The 21,956-nt window shown below is 55.3% G+C and overlaps 1 protein-coding gene across 2 annotated transcripts in view; it reads left to right on the top strand.

Moving 5' to 3' along the window:
- SLC6A3 (solute carrier family 6 member 3) overlaps nt 1–21,956 on the top strand; it is a 52,140-nt gene that overhangs the window by 19,300 nt on the left and 10,884 nt on the right. For both annotated transcript variants that reach the window (XM_063724035.1, XM_024247229.3), the window contains 8 exons: nt 3,085–3,223; nt 4,406–4,540; nt 9,394–9,497; nt 10,777–10,901; nt 13,970–14,082; nt 15,502–15,630; nt 16,224–16,323; nt 19,042–19,142. In XM_063724035.1, coding sequence (XP_063580105.1) covers nt 3,085–3,223; nt 4,406–4,540; nt 9,394–9,497; nt 10,777–10,901; nt 13,970–14,082; nt 15,502–15,630; nt 16,224–16,323; nt 19,042–19,142 — 946 coding nt within the window. The remainder of the gene's footprint in view (nt 1–3,084; nt 3,224–4,405; nt 4,541–9,393; nt 9,498–10,776; nt 10,902–13,969; nt 14,083–15,501; nt 15,631–16,223; nt 16,324–19,041; nt 19,143–21,956) is intronic.

The raw sequence follows: 21,956 nt of genomic DNA, 5'->3' as shown, positions 1-21,956 counted from the left end.
ATGGGTGTGAAGTGGTCTGTCATTGTATTTTTGATTTGTATTTCCTTAATGATTAGTGACTGTTGGGCATCTCTTCATGTGTTTATTGGCCATTTGTATACCATCTTTGGAGCAATGTCTATTCAAGTCCTTTGCCCATTTTTGAATTGGGCTGTCAGATTTTTTGTTGTTGAGTTTTAGGAGTTCTTTACATATTTTAGGTATTATTTTCTTATCAGATTAATAGATGATTTGCAAATATTTTCTCTCATTCTGTAGTTTTCCTTTTTACTCTGTTGATAGCATCCTTCAGTGCACAAAAGTTTTAAATTTTGATGAAGTCTAATTCATCTTTTGTGTCATATCTAAGAAACCAGTGCCAAGTCCAAGATCATGAAAATTTACCCTATGTTTTCTTCCAAGAGTCTTATGGTTTTAGCCCTTATATTTGGCTCTTTTATCCATTTTGGGTTAATTTTTCTATATCATGTGAAGTAGCTGTTCACTGATTTTCTTCTGGTTGTAGATCACATTTCTTGCTTCTTGTCATGTCTAGTAATTTTTTATTAGATGCTAGACTTGGTGAGTTTTATACTAATGGGTACTTAGCTCTTGTTGTCTTTGTTTAGAGAGTTAGATTTGTTCTAATAGGAAGTTAACGTGCTTTGGCACAATTTTATCCTTTGGAAGCTTGTTTCACCACCTCACTGCTTTGGCTCCCTCTTGGTAAAACGGGGTGAGAGGGCTGCTGTGAGGTCATCACAATGATGCGTGGGAGGCCTGAGCATGCCTGGATCACCACCAGTGGCTCCACTGTCACCCAATTGAATCATGGCCACGAATTCACCAGGAAAAAGAGCCCAGCAGAAATTGGGAGGTGCCGTGCCTTTTCCACGCCTGGCGAACATCCTGGGCCAATGCTTTTCTGGTCCTCCCAACTATTATGGCTTATGAAACGCCTGCACGTGGGCCTGCACTTATGCCCCTTCCCAGACGTCCTTTGATTGTCTCGCCTGCCCTGCCCTCAGAAGCATGGACATGCTGTGAGATGCACGGCTTTCCCCTGTTCCTGGCATGGCTGCTTCCCATGCTGTGGTCAGCTGTGGGGACCCCTCTTCTCAGGTTGACAGCACTCAGGAGTGTCCGGTTCTCTAAATTGTCTGTGGGTTTTCAAATAACCTCAACGCACAGTGACTTTCTAATCTCGAGAAGGGGCTCGACCCAGTGTGTCAAGGTGCTGCGTCCGAAGTTGCTTTCGTGTTTGATGCTGAGCCAGCTGTGTGTGCTGTGGACACAACCTTGTGAGAAGGCCCCGAGTTAGGCAGCGCACTTTCCCTGGGCCTCCCCATCAGGTCCGGGAGGGCCTGTGCCACGTATGGGCATTGACTGAGTTTGCCTTTTCTCCAGGCACCTGGGAAAGGGGAGAGGGTGTGCTGTCTGGTCTGGGTGTGTAATTCATGCACATGTGTGTGTGAGGCACCGAGGCTGCCAAGGCGTGGGTGGGTGGCATGCTGGGGTCAGCAACACCACGGGAAGTGAGTGAGGAGTGGTCCGGGCTGCACAAAGTTGCTGTGAGGCCTCAGAAGCTCTCAGTGATGAGACTTTGCTGGGGGAGCAGAGCGACAGGGATTGGCCAGCAGGAGCAGAGCCTGGTGTGTGGCAGGAGGAGTGAGAGGAAGGCCCTGGGAGTCCCCACTGCCCCAGGAAGGGCAGGCATGACCTCCACCAGCTCAGACGACTTTCCCTGAGCAGTGCGGGTGACGGACAGCCTCCTGACTGAGCGGCTTGCCCCCGGAGAAGAGCAGAGAATGGTGGTGATGGTTTCAGTGGTGCAGCCATCTGCCCACCCAGCCAACCTGGGGCCTGTGCCAACCTGGGGCCTGTGCCTGGACACCCTCCAGGATAGGACGGAGGCACTGTCCAGCCCTTTCAGGGCTTGTGGGGCCTTCCCTATTGGCAGCAGCCAGGGTGTCTGGTATGATTCTGGAGTTTGAAGAGCCGAATTCCTGGGACATGGCCCTGGAATGCCTCGCAGCTGGTGGAAAGCTCCCCAGGGCTGCAGTCGGCCGGGCTCCACCGTGGGTGTCAGGTGTTATCTCCTGGGGACCTCAGTGGACCCACAACAGAAGCAAACCTGGGCAGTGGGAGCTCCTTTCATAATGCGGCTCCTGGCTGTCACAGCTCCTGACTCTACAGTGGCAGCGGCACGGCTGTTACAGTTGCCTTGGCCCCAAGTCACAGTCTGCAATGGTGATGCAGCTGACTGCATGTAGCCTGGTGCACGTTCTCCTGCAAAGAGTGTCACCAGGATGGAATGAGTTCCCACAGAAAGGGGGCCCAGGATCTGTGCCTGGGGCAAGGAGCACGGCTGACGGTCAGCTCCATCCCTCACCCTCTGTTCTGCCCTTTCTGAGGGATCCTTCAAAAAACAGTGGAACTGCGAGTGATTCCTGCTGGAGCAGAGTCATCCACTGAATCTGTTCCTTGTGGAATCCTCATAGCAGCAGGGGCTGTGAGCAGGTGTCGTGAGCCGTCCCCTTAGAAAACAGTGCTGGCTGGCGCCTGTGTGCCTGGCATTATTGCTAGAGTTTGCTTGGCCTCATCCCTGGAGAGGGACCCTGGGGCTGTCTTGTGGGCAGCAGTGGGTACCCAGCACTGTGGGCAGCACCTGTGGGCAGTGGTGGGTACCCAGCACCATGGGCAGCACTGGGCAGCAGTGGGTACCCAGCACCATGGGCAGCACTGTGGGCAGTGGTGGGTACCCAGCATTGCTCAGCAACTTCCTTTTGGTTTCTGTGGCTCCTTTTCTTCAAAGACCCAAGGTGCCCTTTCCCTCCCCAGCTCCAGTGAGCAGGGGTGCCAAGGGCAGACGGTGAGGCAGGGCTTCCTGGGCCTCCCATGTGCTCCACGGGTTTCAAGGGCAGCCCTGACACCTCTGCCAAGGCCTATGGGCCAGACCTCCCTGGAAGGCATCTCTTGTCCATCAGACTGGATGCTTTCTGCCCTGCTGAGATGGGGAGGGCAGGTCCCTGGGCAAGCTCAGCCGTCCAGTTCCAGGTGGGTTGACAGCCACCCACAGAGTCCCCCGCTGACTCCCCTCTGCAGACGTGGCGTGCTGCACCTCCACCAGAGCCATGGCATCGACGACCTGGGGCCTCCACGGTGGCAGCTCACAGCCTGCCTGGTGCTGGTCATTGTGCTGCTCTACTTCAGCCTCTGGAAGGGCGTGAAGACCTCAGGGAAGGTGAGGCTTGGGGGTCATCAATTGGGCCTGTAGACATGGGGCCACCAAGTGGACATGTGTCCATGGCTGGACAGGGGATGCACACGTGGCCTCAGTTGGGTTTTGTGCTACAAATGTGGCCATGGCCAGGTTGGGGTGGACACATGGCCATGGTTGAGTTTGGGGGACTCATATGGCCATGATCAGGTTGGGAGTGTACTTGTGGCCATGATTGAGGGTACACCTGTGGCTGTGCCGGGTTGGCTTGGGTAGACACGTGGCCATGGCTGGGTGGGGGGAGTTGGACACGTGGCCATGGCTGGGCTGGGTGGACACATGGCACAGTTGGGTTTTGGGTCCATATGTAGCTGTGTTCGGGGAAGGGCCTCAGGAAGGAAGCACCCACGGCAGCGTTTCTGGCAGGAAGGCACACACAACATGATTTTTTTGTTGATAAAAATACTTTGGGAGGCTGAGGCGGGCAGATCACCTGAGGTCAGGGGTTCAAGAACAGCCTGGCCAACATGATGAAACCCTGTCTCTACTAAAAATACAAAATTAGCCAGGCGTGGTGGCACATGCCTGTAATCCCAGCTACGTGGGAGGCTGAGGCAGGAGAATTGCTTGAACCCAGGAGGCAGAGGCTGCAGTGAGCCGAGATCATGCCACTGCATTCCAGCCTGGGCAAAAAGAGTGAAACTCCATCTCAAAAAAAAAAAAAAAAAATACTTTGGTTGTTATATGGGCCAAAGCCAGTTTTGACCAAGATACGACCCCTCCCTTGGAATAGTGCGGGTAGTATGGCACCAGCCATGGGAGCCTCCCGCAGGGACACAGCCCAGAGCTGCCCTTCAGCGTGCCACAGTGCCGTTCACCAGTGTGAATCCACTCACGTCCCACGCATCAGAAAACCTCCATCAGCCACTCCCAGCTACTCTGGCAGACCGAATGCAGAAAAGGAATGTGCTTTCCCCGCCAAGTTGTTCTTCCCATTCCATCCCTGGGGAGGGTGTGCAGGACAGAAAGTGTCTGACCTTCTCACTCCAATGAGCATTTGCTGAGCTGGCGTCCCAGGAAATGTTTGGGAATTGGGCCTCCCAATCAGAGGACAAGCCGTCAGGGCAACCCGGTGCCCCTGTGCCAGTGTCTGCTCCCAGCAAGGGCCCCGCCTGTGCAGCTTGGTGATACTGTCCTCTCCCGCAGGTGGTATGGATCACAGCCACCATGCCATACGTGGTCCTCACTGCCCTGCTCCTGCGTGGGGTCACCCTCCCTGGAGCCATAGACGGCATCAGAGCATACCTGAGCGTTGACTTCTACCGGCTCTGCGAGGCGTCTGTGAGTACAATCCGCTCACTGCTTCACAGTCCACAGGGGCTCTGGCATTCCCAGGTTTCCATATTCATTGCCTGCCAGGGCTGAGATGTGTCAGAGTTGCAGACACCAGGGTTCTTTCCTCAGGAAGCCAAATCCCAAGTACCTGTGATACAGTATGAGTCATCTAAATCAAATTACATCAAAAACTCCATCTAGACTCAGGCTGCAGATTTGGTCAGCAAAAGAAGAAATAATTCAGGGTTAAAATATTTGGAGAAAGCCTCCCGGAGAGAGGAGACTTAGCTGGGCCATGGGGGATGGGTCCCTTGTCCAGAAAGGGGGAAGAAAGGGCTGCACCATTCCGGGCAAACAGGCCCAGAAACAGAAGCAGCTGTTGGTGGAAGGCTGGCATGACAAAAATGGCAGCTCCCTTGGGGCATCGTTGGAAATCAGGTGGACTAAGTGGGGGAGGTGGCAGGCCCCAAAGCCACCCAGAGGCGTCCATGTTGCTGTGAGAGGACGATGCGGCAAGAGGGGAAGGGCCATCTCAGCTGGGGTGTGAGGTAGGAGGCCGTTGAGAGGTGCTGTCCTATGTGGGTGGGCCGGTGGAGCCAGGTCTGGGGGTCATGAGGCAAGTGTAAACCCAAGGCAGAAGTGGGAAGGAAGGGGAGAAGGGATGGGCGGGCATGGCTGCAAGCCTCCCAGGAAGCCCCAGGGAGGCAGCAGCTGACAGGTGCAGTGAGAGAAGGCACCTGGACATGGCACCTATGAGCCTGCAAAGCAGCTGGGTGGGGGTGGGGATGGAAGTGTGTCTGCAGCACTGAAGGGGAAGCCCTGTGGAGACAGGAGCCATGAGTGCAGCAGGTGTGTGGCCCACGGGCACCAAGGAAGAGAGAGGAGGACAACCAGGGCAGCAAAATCAGCTGTGGCGGGGGGCCCACAAGTGCAGAGCTGGAGCCGGACAAACCATGAAGTCAGCAGGGCGTCAGGACCCCAGAAAGGCCAAAATGAAGCCAAGGGGTGTGTTTGCAGGACCATGGCATGTTATAGAATCAAAGAAAAATACCACAAGGACAGCGTAGAGCCTAGTGCTCCAGCCAGGAAGAATAGGCAGCCCCAGGAGGAGGCAAAACAAACACCAGTGCATGTGAAAAGATGCTCATTGGAGAACAAATTACAAAGACGAGATGTCAAAAATTAGGTGGAGAGAGTGAATAGATTGGATGGATGGATGGATGGATGGATGGATGGATGAATGCTAGGTAGGTAGGTGGATAGGATGGATGGATGATAGGTAGGTAGATAGAATGGATAGATAGGATGGGTGGATGGAAGGCTGGCTGGCTGGCTGGATGTATGGATAATGGATGGGTGGATGGAGGAATGGATGATAGGTAGGTAGCTGGATAGTATGGATGGATGGATGATGGATGGATGGATGAATGATGAATGGGTGAATGGGTGGATGAATGATAGATAGGTAGCTAGATAGGATGGACGGATGGATAATGGATGGATGATGGATGGGATGGATGGGTGGATGGATGATGGGTGGATTGCTGGATGATGGATGGATGGGTGGATGGATGAATGATAGGTAGGTAGCTGGATAGCATGGATGGATGCATGGATGGATGGATTGATGGATGGATGGATGATGACTGGATGATGGATGGGTGAATAGGTGGATGAATGATAGGTAGGTAGCTAGATAGGATGGACGGATGGATAATGGATGGATGATGGGTGGATTGCTGGATGATGGATGTTTGGGTGGATGGATGAATGATAGGTAGGTAACTGGACAGCATGGATGGATGGATGGATGATGGATGGGTGGGTGGGTGGATGGATGGATGGGTGGATGGATGGATGGATGATGGGTGGATTGGTGGATGATGGACAGATGGGTGGATGGATGAATGATAGGTAGCTGGATAGCATGGATGGATGGATCGATGATGGATGGGTGGATGGATGGATGATGGATGAGTGGATGGATGGATGATAGGTAGGTAGATAGGATGGATATACAATGGGATGGATGGAGATAGATACATACACACACATGTACTTCATATATTCATAGATGATAGACAGTTGATAGATTATACAGATGACAGATAGATGATAGATTGGTGATGGATTGATAGATGACAGTGATAGATGATAGATAGATGATTGATTGATAGATAATAGATGATGGATTAATGTATAGTGAAAAGAAATCAGGAAAGAAATGGAAGGAAAGGACAATTGCAAGTCCTGGAGTGAAAGTGCATGAGGTGAGGCCCAGGGAGGCAGCCATGGGCACTGGCTCTGGGGTGGCACTGGGCAGAGACCTGAGCTGCACACACAGCTCAGGGTGAGGAGGAAGCAGGCACTCCCCTGTGACACTTGATCCAGCCTGCAGCTATCTAGCCAGGCAGGTGGTTGATGACCAGCATGGGAGCCACATCAGGGTATGAGCCTCTCCACCCACTGCCCACCCAGCCACTCTTGGCTTGGCTCTTCCCCTCATGCTGAAACACTGGCCACCTGCACAGCCCTGACTGCGGGGCCGGCCATCTGCCTCCAAACACACTGTCCCAGGAACTGGGGTTGCCTTGAGGCTCTGACATGCTGCCCAAAGGACAGAGGGCCTCGCCCCCTCTGCAGCACCCAGTTCCCTTGCTCAGTCAAGCTCAGGCAAGCTTGACCTGGGACCTGGGATGCCCTGAGACCCACCTGGCCTCCCCAGCAGGAGCATCTGGTGTCTCTGCCTCAGCATCCTGGCCCACAGGCCTGTACCATGGGCTCCAGGGACTTGCAGGAACAGCCCTAACTGACCAGTCCCTCAAATGTCTCCAAGGGAGGTTGGCTGCTCCTTCTCCCCCATCCAAGGCCCAGGGAGGGGCAAGGTGGGCATCTGAGTCACTAAACGGTCTCCACAGTGCCCTCACCTTAGCAGGTTGTGCTGACTTTTTAAAATACCACAATGGTCCAATCGTGGACCCACCCACCTTTCCTTTCACGTCCAGAGTTGTGGGTGCCATCCACCAAGTTGGGCAGGCACAGCACCAGCGTCTAAGCTGCAGGTGGGCTCCTGGCCATGCCCAGGTGCCACTGTGCACCTGTACTGCTCATGTTTTGGGAAAGATACAAAGCAAGCACTGCTGGTGTGCGTCCAATCAGGACACCATCATCATGTAGCGTGTGGATGATCCATGCTGTTCTGAGGGTTATCAGGGTGCCACCATCATGTAGCCTCAGGATGAGTTTATGTTGTTCTGAGGGTTACCAGGGCGCCGCCATCATGCAGCTTGTGGATGATCCATGATGTTCTGAGGGTTATTAGGAAGCCGCCATCATGTAGCAGGGTGCACATGGGATGGGGGGACACACTCAGGGGGTTGTGAAGCCGGACCCTGATCAAGGGAGGATGGAGACCCCGCTAGGGCTGGTGTGAGTGTGCATAAGTCCATGCTGTTCTGAGGGTTATCAGGGCGCCACGGTCATGTCGTGTGTAGATGAGTTCATGACTTTCTGAGGGTTATCAGGGTGCTGCCATCATGTTGTGTGTGGATGAGTCCAAGTTGCTCTGAGGGTTATCAGGGCGCCGTCATCATGTTGTGTGTGGGTAAGTTCATGACTTTCTGAGGGTTATCAGGGTGCCGCCATTATGCAGCATGTGGATGAGTCCGTGCTGTTCCGAGGGTTATTAGGACGCTGCAGTCATGTCGGGTGTGGATGAGTCCGTGCTGTTCCGAGGGTTATTAGGATGCTGTGGTCATGCTGTGTGTGGATGAGTCCGTGCTGTTCTAAGGGTTATTAGGACGCTGCGGTCATGTTGTGTGTGGATGAGTCCGTGCTGGTCTGAGGGTTATTAGGATGCTGCGGTCATGTTGTGTGTAGATGAGTCCGTGCTGTTCTAAGGGTTATTAGGACGTTGTGGTCATGTTGTGTGTGGATGAGTCCGTGCTGTTCCGAGGGTTATTAGGACGCTGCAGTCATGTCGGGTGTGGATGAGTCCGTGCTGTTCCGAGGGTTATTAGGATGCTGCAGTCATGTTGTGTGTGGATGAGTCCGTGCTGTTCCGAGGGTTATTAGGACGCTGCAGTCATGTCGGGTGTGGATGAGTCCGTGCTGTTCCGAGGGTTATTAGGATGCTGTGGTCATGCTGTGTGTGGATGAGTCTGTGCTGTTCTAAGGGTTATTAGGACGCTGTGGTCATGTTGTGTGTAGATGAGTCCGTGCTGTTCCGAGGGTTATTAGGACGCTGTGGTCATGTTGTGTGTAGATGAGTCCGTGCTGTTCTAAGGGTTATTAGGACGCTGTGGTCATGTTGTGTGTAGATGAGTCCGTGCTGTTCTAAGGGTTATTAGGATGCTGTGGTCATGTTGTGTGTGGATGAGTCCATGCTGTTCTAAGCGTTATTAGGACGTTGTGGTCATGCTGTGTGTGGATGAGTCCGTGCTGTTCTAAGGGTTATTAGGATGTTGTGGTCATGTTGTGTGTAGATGAGGCCGTGCTGGTCTGAGGGTTATTAGGATGCTGCGGTCATGTTGTGTGTGGATGAGTCCGTGCTGTTCTGAGGGCTATGGAGCAGGGCACCTCTGGTTCTGTGGAATCGCTGCCCTGATACTCCATGGGGAATCCCAGATCAATGAACACAGACAGCCCCCTGCTTCTCAGGCTCTTCCAGGCCGCTGGCCTGGGAGGGTTCACTTCCTGAGGCTGCGTCTTCCACCAGTCGTCTGCTGCCATTTGCTTCCTGAGGATGGTGTTGAGTTTAGAGGCCTCGGCGTGGGGCTGGGACAGGAAGGGTGCTCAGGTCCTTTGCCTGTGCCCTGCGTTCTCCTGGGACAGCCTCTCACCGCCCTCTGGCTCTGCAGGTTTGGATCGACGCGGCCACCCAGGTGTGCTTCTCCCTGGGCGTGGGGTTCGGGGTGCTGATCGCCTTCTCCAGCTACAACAAGTTCACCAACAACTGCTACAGGTGAGCCCCTAGCAGGGCCAGGCAGGGGCCTCATCAATACTGGGGAGAGGTCACTGACTTCCAGAAATAGTGTGTCCCTGGATGAGAACAGGGCGGATCCACTGAACCCGCAAACCTGTGAGCTGCGTGGCCTTTCAGACAGAAGCGACAGCGAGGCAGCTCCCAGCACGATTTTGATTTCAACTTTAAAGAAGGCACTGAAGCCAGTGGGTGTGTCGCCTCCTGGGAGGGACCTGCCTAGGTTTGACCTGCGGCCAGATTCCCCACTGAGGACCCCGAGTGGCAAGGCCAGCCCCTCCCTCCACAAGGACACACCCTCCTCCCTCACACCAGCCCCGGGGGGGTCTCTGTCCTCCCTTGCTCAGCGTCCGGCTTCACAACCCCCTGAGTGTGTCCCCCCATCCCATGTGCACCCCGTGTTACCGGCAGGCACCTGAAGCCCCATGCCGGAACCCAAATCCTCCTAAAAACAGAAACAGAATTTTATCCGGGACCTGCTTTCTTTGACCTTTATGGACTTGTGCTTACTTTCTTTCACATCATGAGGATAGAAACACGGTAAAAATACAAGGACAGTGTGTGCAGCAGAATGGCCAGACAGACCACAGGCAGGCTCCACTGAAAGTGGGTGCTGGAAGGCAGGTCCCGAGACAGCCCCTGCCCGCTGCCCACCTGCGTCCACCTGGGTCCAGGTGCTCTGCAGATGAAGTGTGTGGTGCTTCCACCCCAGTGACAGGCCACACTGGAACCCAGGAGGAGGATGCTGGTGCCCTGACCGACCCCAGGACCCTCCCTCTTCCTCCTTCGCTTGCCTCCAGCCCTCTGGTTTCTCAGCCCTCAGAGTGGGGCCCCCAGGCCCGCAGCACCAGCGCCCTTGGGAGTTCACGGGAAACGCAGCCCCTGAGACCCCATGAGACCCGCCCAGTCAGGATCTGCATCTTAGCGAGGTCCCCGGGAGGTGTGTGCTCCTAAAGGTTCTGCAAGATCTGCCCTAGGTGAGGTGTCCACAGCAAGACTCGCGGGGCACAGGGGTGGCCGTCTGTTCTGCCCACCCTGAGCCTTGATGGCTGAGCCTTGAGCAGCTCAGCCAGGGGACCAAGGTGGCCCACGGACAGCTCTGCCAGGCTGCTAAGGAGCTGGCCGTGCTCACTGGGAAAAGTGGCCCCTCCAAAGACCTCCCGCCCCCTTCCCCAGACACAGTAAATTAAGAATAATGACTGGAAAATTGTAACTGCTGCAGCTCAGCTGGTTCCTGAGACGGCGTGTCTTGTTCTTACAGGGACGCGATTGTCACCACCTCCATCAACTCCCTGACGAGCTTCTCCTCCGGCTTTGTCGTCTTCTCCTTCCTGGGGTACATGGCACAGAAGCACAGTGTGCCCATCGGGGACGTGGCCAAGGACGGTGAGCCCCTCCTGCTGCACCTGGGCCTGCTCCTTGTAGCACCAGCGCCGAGCTCTCAGCAAAGCCTTTTTCCTTATGAAAGAGGAAGGAGACACACGGGCCCTGAGCGACATCAGTGAGAGTTGCTGCCTCACTCTTGAAGGATGGCGGTACACATCCCAGTACAGACCTGCCCCCCACCCAGCGCCTTCCCTGCCCTGCCTCTCCCCGGCCCCCCACCCTGGGCTGGGGAACCTCAAGCCCAAATGCAGCTGAGCAGCACAGTTGGTGCCTCGGTCCCTTGGCTGCTCCCTGCAGATGCCACATGAGGCTGCCCCACCAGGGTCTGGCGTACATGCTGTCACTGAGGGCCCTCTAGATGTTTGCTTGCCACGTGGTGTGGGAACATGCAGCTCAGGGAAGGGGAGGAATGAGCTGTTCCAGCAACACCAGGAGGCAGGCTGGGATGCCGCGAACGTCAGCTTGGCCACAGAGCAGCCGGGAGATCCCTGAGGCCTCCAGCACAGGGTGTGCCTGCCTGCTCCCCAGGCCGACGCATGACGCTGAGTGTCCCTGCACGCCTGGAGTTGTCTCCGAGAGGGTGGGGAGGGGTCCAGGGCTTGGGCAGGCACAGGTGAGTGGTGGAGGGAGGCCTCGGCTGTAGCAAGAAGTGTGCCAGGCAGGATGGAGCTGGCAGGACGGGCACCGATGCAGGGGCTGAGAGTGGGCCCAGGCACTTGGGGCCACTTGCCTGGCTCTGGTGCTTGCAGTGGAAAGCTGTGGTGTTGGCAGCCCCAACTTGGGCCAACCGAGAGCTCCAGGGAGTCCCGAGGCTTCTCCATCTCTGTCAGCCAGCAGAGCCCCCGCCTGCCTCCAGGCCTGCTCTGCCACATGGATGTGGAGGAGGCCCTTTCCCTCCAGACACGGGCCTGGGTTGGGTGGGCTCCCATCCTGCGTCCCCATCCTTGCTTCCTCTGGACTGTCTTCTCCGGGGGTGGGGTACTACACTTGTGAGGAATGATTGTGCTCAGAAAAGCCCCTGTCCCGTGTGGATGTTGTTGCTGACTGATCTCTGCCTGGATGTTGGGGCTCAGTGAGGGCGGGGAGCGACAAGCACCAAGCGGGGGCAGCCTTGACCCCATCTGAGTCTCACAGAGTGGGGCACTAGGACCCTCGCACCGCAGGTAGGAACAGGCTCGGAGACCTGAAAGGGCCCTCCATGCTTGCAACAGAAAGCCAGGGTCAGGGCTGGAGCCACAGCTCAGAGGTGGGCCTCCTAAGCCCATGTTCTTTCCTCTAGGGAAAAAAAAAATTCAGTCAAAGCGGGAGAAAGGGAACATCATGCAAATAAATGCAGAGCAGTGAAATTTACTCGGTGCCACATTTATGCATTTTCTTCATTCTTTTTGCCCTTTATTATGATAACTAGCATAGTTTGCAAAAACCTCTATTAACCCCTGAAAATAAAGTCGAATGTTCTTCTGTGCGTTTCATGACAAGCAAAGTAAATGTCATTTACAGCCTTAATTCTCAAGAAAATAGGGTGAAATGTTAACTCAGGCACAGAAACGAAGGCAAGGGTGTTGACATTACATTCCCCGAGCTGATGAATACCTTCCCAGCCTCCTGGCTGGTACCATCTAAGCCCCGGAACATCTCAGGGGAGCCTGCCTCCCCCACCCCACGTAGAGGCTGTCCCCATCCACCAGGGTATCTGGGAGCTGCGAGAGCCCAGGTCTGACCCTGCTGCTTGGCTGACAGTGAGGCTCCTGAAAGACCTTTAGGAACGGCCCCTGGCTCTGGCCTTTGATTATTTAAAAGGCCAGGCACAGGCCTATTCCTGCAGGCTAGGGCCAGGCACGTGCCTGCTGAGGACAGGGGACTCTGTTGCAGGCAGATCGGGCTCGGGGGACGGTGCCAGCCAGTGGAGGATGTGAGGCTTCTGAAATGGTCAAAGGTCAATTGCCTCTGGGACTGGTTTTTACTTTGGGGTCATTGGAGACCAAATCGCATTGACTTTTGGTCGCGTGCCTGCCACACTCTCATCCCCTCTGCCTCCATCTGAGTCTGCCTGCTGGTAGCAGGAAGCACGTGTCATTTCCCGAGAGAGCTGTGGGGGACACCTCCTCCACCTTTGCCACGCAGCCATCAGCCTGGCATGCCCCTCGCTTGCAGGGATAGCAAGGTAGCAGGTTTGTCTCTTATCTTCGAAGCCACCATCTGGGCCCCTGTATCCGTCAGGATGTGCTGCTCCTCTGAGCCCTCAGGGCCCCAGCTGACAGGAGCCTGTCTCAATGTGGCCTCCAGGACCCCGCGGCAGGGGAGGTGGTGAAGGAGCCACACACTCCTCTACCAAGCTTCACTCGCAGGGACCCGCTCATTGTGGGTTCACAGCGCATTGGCCAAGGGCAGCCACGTCTAACCTCACGGGAGGGTGGGAGGACCTCAGCTTCCTCGTGTGCCTGGAAGGCAGAGGTCAGGAACGTATCTCTAATGTTTTGCTAATTTTAGAAATGAGGCTACTAAATCGTGTGGACGTGTGTGATTTGTGTGTGTTTGTGTGTGTGTTTGTGCGTGTACGTGCATGAGTCTGTTTGTGTGTGTGCATGTGGATATGTTCTTGTGTGTATGAGTTTGAATGCACAAATGAGTGTTCATGCATGTGCGCGCATGTGTCTGTGTGTGTAAATTACATGATATGTGCAGGAAAAACTAACTAGAAGGACATTAGCAGGTGTCCCTGCGATGAAGGGCAGGACCAGCCTGGAAACCCCTCCTGCCCTCTCCTTGTTTCTGCCCCTTCCTTCCCCCAGCACCCCATGGCCCACAAGGACACAGGTAATTTGGAGGAGCCCCATTGCTGGGTGGTAGGCATGAACCAAAGCCCTCCGATCAGTTCTGGGTTTCCGCTTTCCTGAGTCCCAGGCCAGGTCTGCTGAATGTACAGGAGGGGGGCTTTTCAGCAGGGCCGCACCAGCCCTAGTCTCTACAGGCCTGTGGCAGGCCATGCTTCTCCGGGTTGGGTGGGGCAGGATGGGTGGGAGAGCACAGCGTGGGCTCTGTGGCAAACAGGGCGGGTTCTGTTTCAGGGCCGGGGCTGATCTTCATCATCTACCCGGAGGCCATCGCCACGCTCCCGCTGTCCTCGGCCTGGGCCGTGGTCTTCTTCATCATGCTGCTCACCCTGGGTATCGACAGTGCCGTGAGTAACCCGCACCGTCCGGCCCTGTCCTCGGCACTTGGGTTCCTTCCACCCGAGGGGGCCCTGCCCTCCCAGGGCCAGGCAAGATCCCTGGGCTCACAGATGGCCCCCAGACCTCCTGTGCTTGACTTGGGCGAGCCCCACGATTATTTGGGAGACCTTTCTTGGGGCTAGGGTGAGTGGTGACTGGAGTTTATCTTTCCCTTTATCCCCCTACGCTGGGGTACCCATGTGCCCTGCCCTGAGCCACCTACAGATCCTGGACATGTGCACACACACACGCATGAACGCATGCACACACACACACATACACGAACGCACACACACATACATACATACACGAACACACATGCATGTACACACACATACACACATGCACACACTTGCACACATACACAAACACACACATGCACACACATGCATGCACTCATGCATGCACACACACACACACACACACACGCACACCCATGCATGCACATGAAGCACGGCCCCAGCCACCAAAGACTTGGCTCAGGACACCAGAGTGGTGAGGCCTTGGAGGGCACACAGCAGGTCCTTCATATCTCGTGGCTTTCCGTGGAACCCTCGGCTACCCCACGAGGAATGAGGAGGGCAACAGAAGTTTCTGGCACCCACCAATCCCAGGCCTGGCCCTGAATGCTTTGTGTGTGGCCCCTGCACCTCCAGCTGCTGGGGGTGGCGGGTCCAGCCCTCGATCGGCCCTGGGCCTGCTGGACTTTCTCAGGCTCCTTCTTCCCTGTCAGCTGCTTGGGACCGAAGAACCCAGAATCCCTTGCCTTATAAACGCTGGTCACCCACCCGGCCCCCACTCATAGCCTCTCCAGCTTGGCCACAGCTCCTGGGTTGGCCACAGGCCTCGTGTTCCTGACGTGAGAGCACGAAGGGGGGTCTGGAACGAGCAAGGTGAAGAAGGCCACTAAGCAGGAGTCAGGTGCCTGGACGGTGTCCCACAGGAGGATGCCGGGAGGCGGGAGGCGGGAGGCTCCGTCGGGAAGGCGTAGCCAATGACAAGGCCAGGTGCAGCCGAAAGCTTTGTGTGGGGGGTGCATCTTGCTCAGGAAAATCTGGCCGAGCTGAGCCCGTGCAGCAGCAGTGGACGGGGTGGCATTGTTTTAGCCATGCCACATCTTACCCGCCCAGAGACGTCGAAGAGGCTGCAAACCCCCTACCGTGGATACAGTGGTCCCTCTGGGTCCTCTCTCCTGCGGTCGTGCCGCCATAGTAGCCTTCGCTAACAGCTGTCCTCACCACCAGGCATCCTGCACCCTGGACGGCCGCGCGGCCCCTGTTCCGTGTCCATCCCCGGGTGTGCCTTCACTGGGTGACAAGTAGATCTTGGCCCAGGCTGCGGTCAGGAGCGCCGCCAGCCTGCAGCCCGACCCTGTGCTCTGTGTGCAGATGGGCGGTATGGAGTCAGTGATCACCGGGCTCATTGATGAGTTCCAGCTGCTGCACAGACACCGTGAGCTCTTCACACTCTTCATCGTCCTGGCGACCTTCCTTCTCTCCCTGTTCTGCGTCACCAACGTACGTACCATCGCCGGCTTCGCCTTCTCCTGGTCATGTCTCCTTAGCATGTGGCACGAGGCACCCCGGCTGGGACTGTCAGGCCAGACAGAACCGCAGCACTTCCAGGAAGCTGCGTACCCACCCACCCCAGAAAATGACTCATAGCAGTGCGCAGGGTAACTGCACATCCAGAGCTTGGTCCCAGAGTCACTTCAGCACCTGGACAGCTCCCCCAGAAGCACCACAGGCTGAAGCTGCCTCCTTCTAGGGTTTGGGGACTGGGGGACGCTGTGGGTGTGGTGGCAGAGCCTATCTATGTGGGAGGGGGAGCCCAGGCCACTCCCTCTCCAGGGGAGGCACTGCCAAGTTCCACATTCGGTTGCTTCCATTTCTAATTGCACATGAAGCCCTAGGAAGGGAAAGGAGAGGTCATTTTTATTTTTGTTTTTTGTAATAGACGTGGCCCTAAGAAGCTGCATGTGGGTTGAATTTTAGGGACTCAAACCAGAGTTTGCAGTGAATGAAACAATTTGTGTGCACAGTTGAGTCCCCAGGCTGGTTTACCTTTGGGGAAAGCCCTTCTGCAGTCCACAGGCTCCCCTCTCTTCCAGGGTGGCATCTACGTCTTCACACTCCTGGACCATTTTGCAGCCGGCACCTCCATCCTCTTTGGAGTGCTCGTCGAAGCCATCGGAGTGGCCTGGTTCTACGGTGAGTCTGGGGGAGGCAGCCAAGCCGGTGCCCCCTTGTTTGGTGGCTGTACCGCTCCCCTTCTGGCAAAGCCGCCGCGAGGAAACACCTTTCAGCTGCGGGAAGCCTGGGTTGTGGTCATCACAGCTCCGCAGAGGGGAGGGGCTTGGCACTGGTCCCTTTGATGGGATCAGTGAGGTGCTTAGCTTGGATGGCAGCCAGAAGACGCACACTGTGGTCAGAGGTGTTCACAGCAGCTGGGCGTCTTCTGCCTCCTCCACGCTAAAGGCACCGGCGAGCCCATCCCACACAGGGGAACACAATCAGATCTATGCTGGGGTTTCAGCAGGGATGTGACATGGTGCATTTCAAAGGTGCCGTCATCGCCTTCCCTGCTGACCAGAGCTCCAGAGCAGTCGGGGCCTGATGATCAGCGGGCGGCACTCGAACGGGGTGCAGCTCCTGGCCCATTGTGCTGCCCCAGCTGTGTCCTGGGATGTCCACCAGTGGTTTAAACAGCAACAGAGAACCCAGCCTGGAGCCAGGGCTGCCCTTTCCCTGTGTGCTGACCTGGCCAAGTCACCTCGACTCCCCTCAGTTCTCTCTTCTGTAAAATGGGCTGGAGTGCCAGCTCCACTTACCTGGCCAGGTCACTTCCAGGGAGGTGGCAAGGCCGAACCAGGGCATCTCGCCATAAATGTGCGGCCGGGCGCGGTGACTCACACCTGTAATCCCAGCACTTTAGGAGGCCAAGGCGGGCAGATCATGAGGTCAAGAGATCAAGACCATCCTGGCCAACATGGTAAAACCCCATCTCTACTAAAAAAAAAAAAAAAAAAAAAAAAAAAATTAGCCAGGTGTGGTGGCACGAGGCTATAATCCCATCTACTCAGGAGGCTGTAGCTTTTCTGAAGACACTGACGGTATACTTACGACGGAATATGATTCAGCTTGAATCCGGAAGGTGGAGGTTGCAGTGACCCGAGATTGCGCCACTGCACTCCAGCCTGAGCAACAGAGTGAGACTCCGTCTCAAAAAAGAAAAAAAAATGTGTGGATCCGGCTGAAAGCTGAACGTCTGTGGTGCTGCGTGAGCCCCGGTTTCGGAGGACGCCCAGCTCGCCTGCAAACAAGGGGGTCATTTTCTCTGTCTCAACGCCCTGACTTTGAGACAAATAGGACAAATAGCTCCTATTCTGAGAACATCGTTTTCAGTGTTGCTCTACAGAAAAGGGAAATATCAACCTCGTTGTACTTTCACGGGTGTCTGGAATCAATACTTTGTCTATCACTTTCACTGTCATCTTCCCTGAACAAAACACAGACCTTCACAGGGAAGGGAGAAAGTGCCTTGAATCGCCATGGCCTCTGGAACCACGGGAGATGGCGAGAAGCTGGCCCTGGCGACCTGCGCCTCAGAAGACCGAGATCTGTGTTATTTTTCCAAAGAGAAATCCACGCCCCTCTCATCTAAAGGAAACAAAACCTGTGCTCTAATAAGATGCGCCGAAATACGCCGGGCTTCCAGCGCGCTGCAGTCCTGTAGGTCTTGGAGCTGACGACTCCTGCTCCGGCAGGGGCCCTGGGACCTGCTGGTGGGAGGCAGGGTCTGGGGGCTGAGGGGCCTTGGGGACTCCTCCATTGGCTTCTTCTGGCCTCACCTCTCTGCATCCCCGCTGCCTCCCACGTCCATCTCTCATGTCCAGAGCTCGGATGCCGGGTGGGTGTGAAGAGGGGATTCTGTGTGGGGGCTTATTTATGATGGGACATGGGACAACTGCAAGACTTGCCCCAAATCTCAGCAGATCAGCCGCGGTTACTCGAGTCACAGACCAGGCCAGATGTGGGGGGAGAAATCACTCTTAAGGTCTTAGGGTCAGTTGCTAGAAGAAGTTAGATAATACCAGTGAAAGAAAAATATGCATTTCTAAAGTGGACTGCTGGTACTTGCTTTTGGGGAGAAAAAAATGTTTATTATGTTTCTAGAAATAGCTTTTCTGAAGACACGGTGACAGTATACTAATGATGGAATATGATTCGGCCTTAAAACAAAAGGGAATGCTGACGTGGGCTGCAGCTTAGGTGGCCTCAGGGACACTCTACAGGGAGTAAACCAGTTGCAGAGGCCCTGTGCCGCGTGACTCCACTGACGGGAGGTTCCCACAGGAGTCACATTCATTGAGACAAAAAGCAGATGGTGCCGGGGCCTGGCAGGAGTTGGGGGTCGGGAAGAGTTGGCGTTTCATGGGGGCAGAATTTCGTTTTGGAAGATGGAGTTCTGAAGATGGACGGTGGTGACGGTTACACAGTATGTGAATGTATTAATACATTATGAACTCTACAGGTGAAAATGGCTAAAATGGTAAGTTTTATGTTATGTGTATTTTACCACAATCTTTTTAAGTGAACAAGAAGTACCAGTGGCAGAGGGAGACAGGGAGAACCATGGGACAGGAGGAGCACCCGAGGGGCTGTTGCCTAGGCGCAGGGAGCACCTGCCGGGGCACGGCTCTTCCTGGTGCATCTCCAGGGTGGAGCAGGCACGTGGGCTCCCACCCATCAGCGAGGCACCCAGTGGGCTGGGGTGTGGCCTGGCCCCCTCTGCAGGAGGCTGGGTGCAGCCGGAGCCTGGGGCCGGTAGGTGGGGCCCTTGGGAGTCAGCGAGGACCCCCACACGTGTCCAGCATCAGGGGAATGCGCTGCCCTGATGGGCGCTAATGCCGCCTCTTCTCCCCTCAGGTGTCGGGCAGTTCAGCGACGACATCCAGCAGATGACCGGGCAGCGGCCCAGCCTGTACTGGCGGCTGTGCTGGAAGCTGGTCAGCCCCTGCTTCCTCCTGGTAAGAGACCTCGGGCCACCTGCCCCTCCCCCGTCTGCCCACTGCCCCCACTCTGGCACCTGCCCTGAGGTCCAGCGCCCACATGTGGGTTGTCGCTTGAGCAAATTGAGTACACAGGAGGCTGGGGGCAGGGCCTGGGGTGGGCTCCTAAAGGCTGCTTTGAGACTGAGGTCACCGTGGCTGGAGTCAGGGGCCTCAGGACTCAGCCCAGAAGGACAGGCTGATCCCTGAACTCATCTCTAGTCTCCTGAAGGTGCCTTCCACCCTCCCCTCTAGACCCACCGAAAAAACCTCATGTGGTCTTGGACCCCTCACAACAGTCAGTTGTGAGTCCTGCACTTGGGCCGCGCCTCTGTGTTGGGAGGGGAAGCTGGAGGTGAGTCGGGCTGTCCACTCACCTCTGCCTGTGAGGATCAAGGTCGAAGTTAGAGCTTCTGGGGCAGCGGGGACCAAGGACACCGAGTGCTGGATGAGAGCAGCAGGGGCCTCGGCCCTGTCCCGTTGCTCACGCAGGCCTCCCTCTGGCTCAGCAGCATCACTGCGTCCAGTAGGCACTTGCTTCTGTCATCCGCCACTGAGTCAGGGCCCACCCGGCAAGGCCGTCGGACACCCGTGTTTGTAAATAGAGTTTTGTTGGAAGGTGACCGCGTGCATTCATTAGGGATTGCCTGCAGTGCTTCCCCCGCTGAACCACAGAGGCCCGGAGGTTCACAAAGCAAAGCTGTGCTGCCTGGTCTGGGCAGGCAACCTAAGAGCTGTCCAAGTCTAAGCAGAGTGTCCCGTGAGCTGCTCATGTAGAGAAGCACCTCCCAAGTCCAGCAGGCACGAGGTGAGGCCTGGAACAGGGCAGGGGACTCAGGCTGCACCGTCTCATTGACCAAGGGCTGGTCCCGGGGTCAGCAGGGCCCGCGTGCGTGGAGACCCCTCGTCACCTGCACACAGCAGGTGGGACAGCCCCACAGTTGCAAACAGAGGGGTTCCAGGGTACAGGAAAGAGATGAGAGACAGGCCCTATCCCGGAGGAGCTCGACATAGTGTGAGAGAGGCCGGCATCTTGTAGAAATTCCACCGTGTCTGAGCTCCAGGCCGCGTGGTGTGACTGCACGTAAGTGTTCCAAGTCCAGTTAACTGTGCCTGTGGAGGCTCCCGTTGAAGGTTCCTGGATTCACGGGGTGGCCTTTTAATAGCACACAGACTACACGGCTGTTCAGAGGGGAAAGTGAGGAAGCCCTCCCGGAAAGTCAGCCTCCTGCCCACCTCCCGCTCTACCCTGCCTGTAGCTGAAACTGAACTGTTTTGCATGAGGACGTCGGCTCCCCTTGAGGGGGTGTCTCCTCTTAACACCCAGAGGGCTGACCTTGATCTTAGGAGATAAAATGTTCTACTGATCTTAGATTAAATCTTCGAACTTCATACAGAAACACACTTTGTAGACTTTTAGATAAAACTACAAACTATACGAAACAGGACTTCATTTTGCCAACTTGAGAGAAACATGACAATTTCATTGCTCTATGTCATTTTGTATTTAATATTACAGCACAATTCCTATGAAGTTTTGATTTTAGCAGAAAAATAATGTCTGTGTTATCATCTGTTTCTTCAGGCTGTGGCGTAGTCCCCTGCCCTCTGGCGTGTGCTAACCTCTGGTCGTAAGGGGTGTACACGCCCCAGACTTGTTCAGATGACTCTGTGGCAGATGATGCTGCAGCACTGCTAAAGGGAAATTATGCCAGAGCAAAGGCAACTTACATGGGCAGACTGTGGCCTGGGGAGGCATAGTTCTTTCTAAGAAAAGTGATATCTAGCCAGAAGTTGAACAATACCAGAAAGCACATTACAGCAATACCTACATGTCAGATATGCAAGACCGACATGTCCAGGGACGCACGCATGGCTCTTTAAAGCATGCTCAGGGCTCTCTGTGCAGCCAAGGGAGCCACCCCTGATCCCAGATGCTGCAGGCCACTGGCTTTGCTTGCCAAAGTTCTGCTCACCCTGGCTCTGGTCACGTGACAGACACAACCCCAGCCCCCATCCCAGTCCCCTGCTAGCCGGCTCCAAACCTACAGGTGGCCCGAAGTAGCACGTGAAGAAGATGCTGAGACTGGCATGAGACTCGCATCCAACATGCTTTTCAGGTGGAAGGCTTGGATGTTTTAACTTTTCTGAAATTGAGGAAAAGTGGACAATTTGGAAAAAATTGCATTTTAAGCTACATCATAAACCATATCTATCAGAGCTTACCTTGTCTCCTTGGGAAGGACCCAGGTACACAGAACACATATGTAGGCGTGCAGTACACATGTGTGCGCACAGAACACATTCAGATGTGAGGTGCATATGTAGGCATGTGGAGGATCTTTTTAGATGGTGGTGCATGTTTGTGGAGTGGATGAACAAATGTGAGCTGCCTCAGGAGAAGCCTCCGGAGAGTAGGAAGCTTCCCCTCCAAGTGGCATCCACCCCACCCTCTGTTACCTTTGTGGTGGTTCTGAGACAGGTCTGTGACTTTATCAGATTTGCTTCTAGAATGAGTAGAGATATGGAGCTCAGATGGCCCTAGGGTGGTCCCACATGGGTCACCGTTGTGTCTTCAGGCCATGGATGATCATAGATTCAGTGTACTGGGTGTGGTCAGTTTTGTTTTTGTTGTGATTTCAAGCAAGGAATAGAACAAGGTGGGATAGAACAGGAAGGGATGGGATGGGATGAGATGGGATGGGATGGGATAGAGCGGGATGTGATGTTGTAGAACAGGATGGGATGGTATAGAACACGATGGGATGGGATGGGAGGGGAGGGGAGGAGAAG

Source organism: Pongo abelii, chromosome 4 (genome assembly GCF_028885655.2).
Source record: "Pongo abelii isolate AG06213 chromosome 4, NHGRI_mPonAbe1-v2.0_pri, whole genome shotgun sequence".
Classification (NCBI taxonomy): domain Eukaryota; kingdom Metazoa; phylum Chordata; class Mammalia; order Primates; family Hominidae; genus Pongo; species Pongo abelii.
Note: the sequence above shows the minus strand (reverse complement) of the source record. Positions and strands in the feature narration are given on the sequence as shown.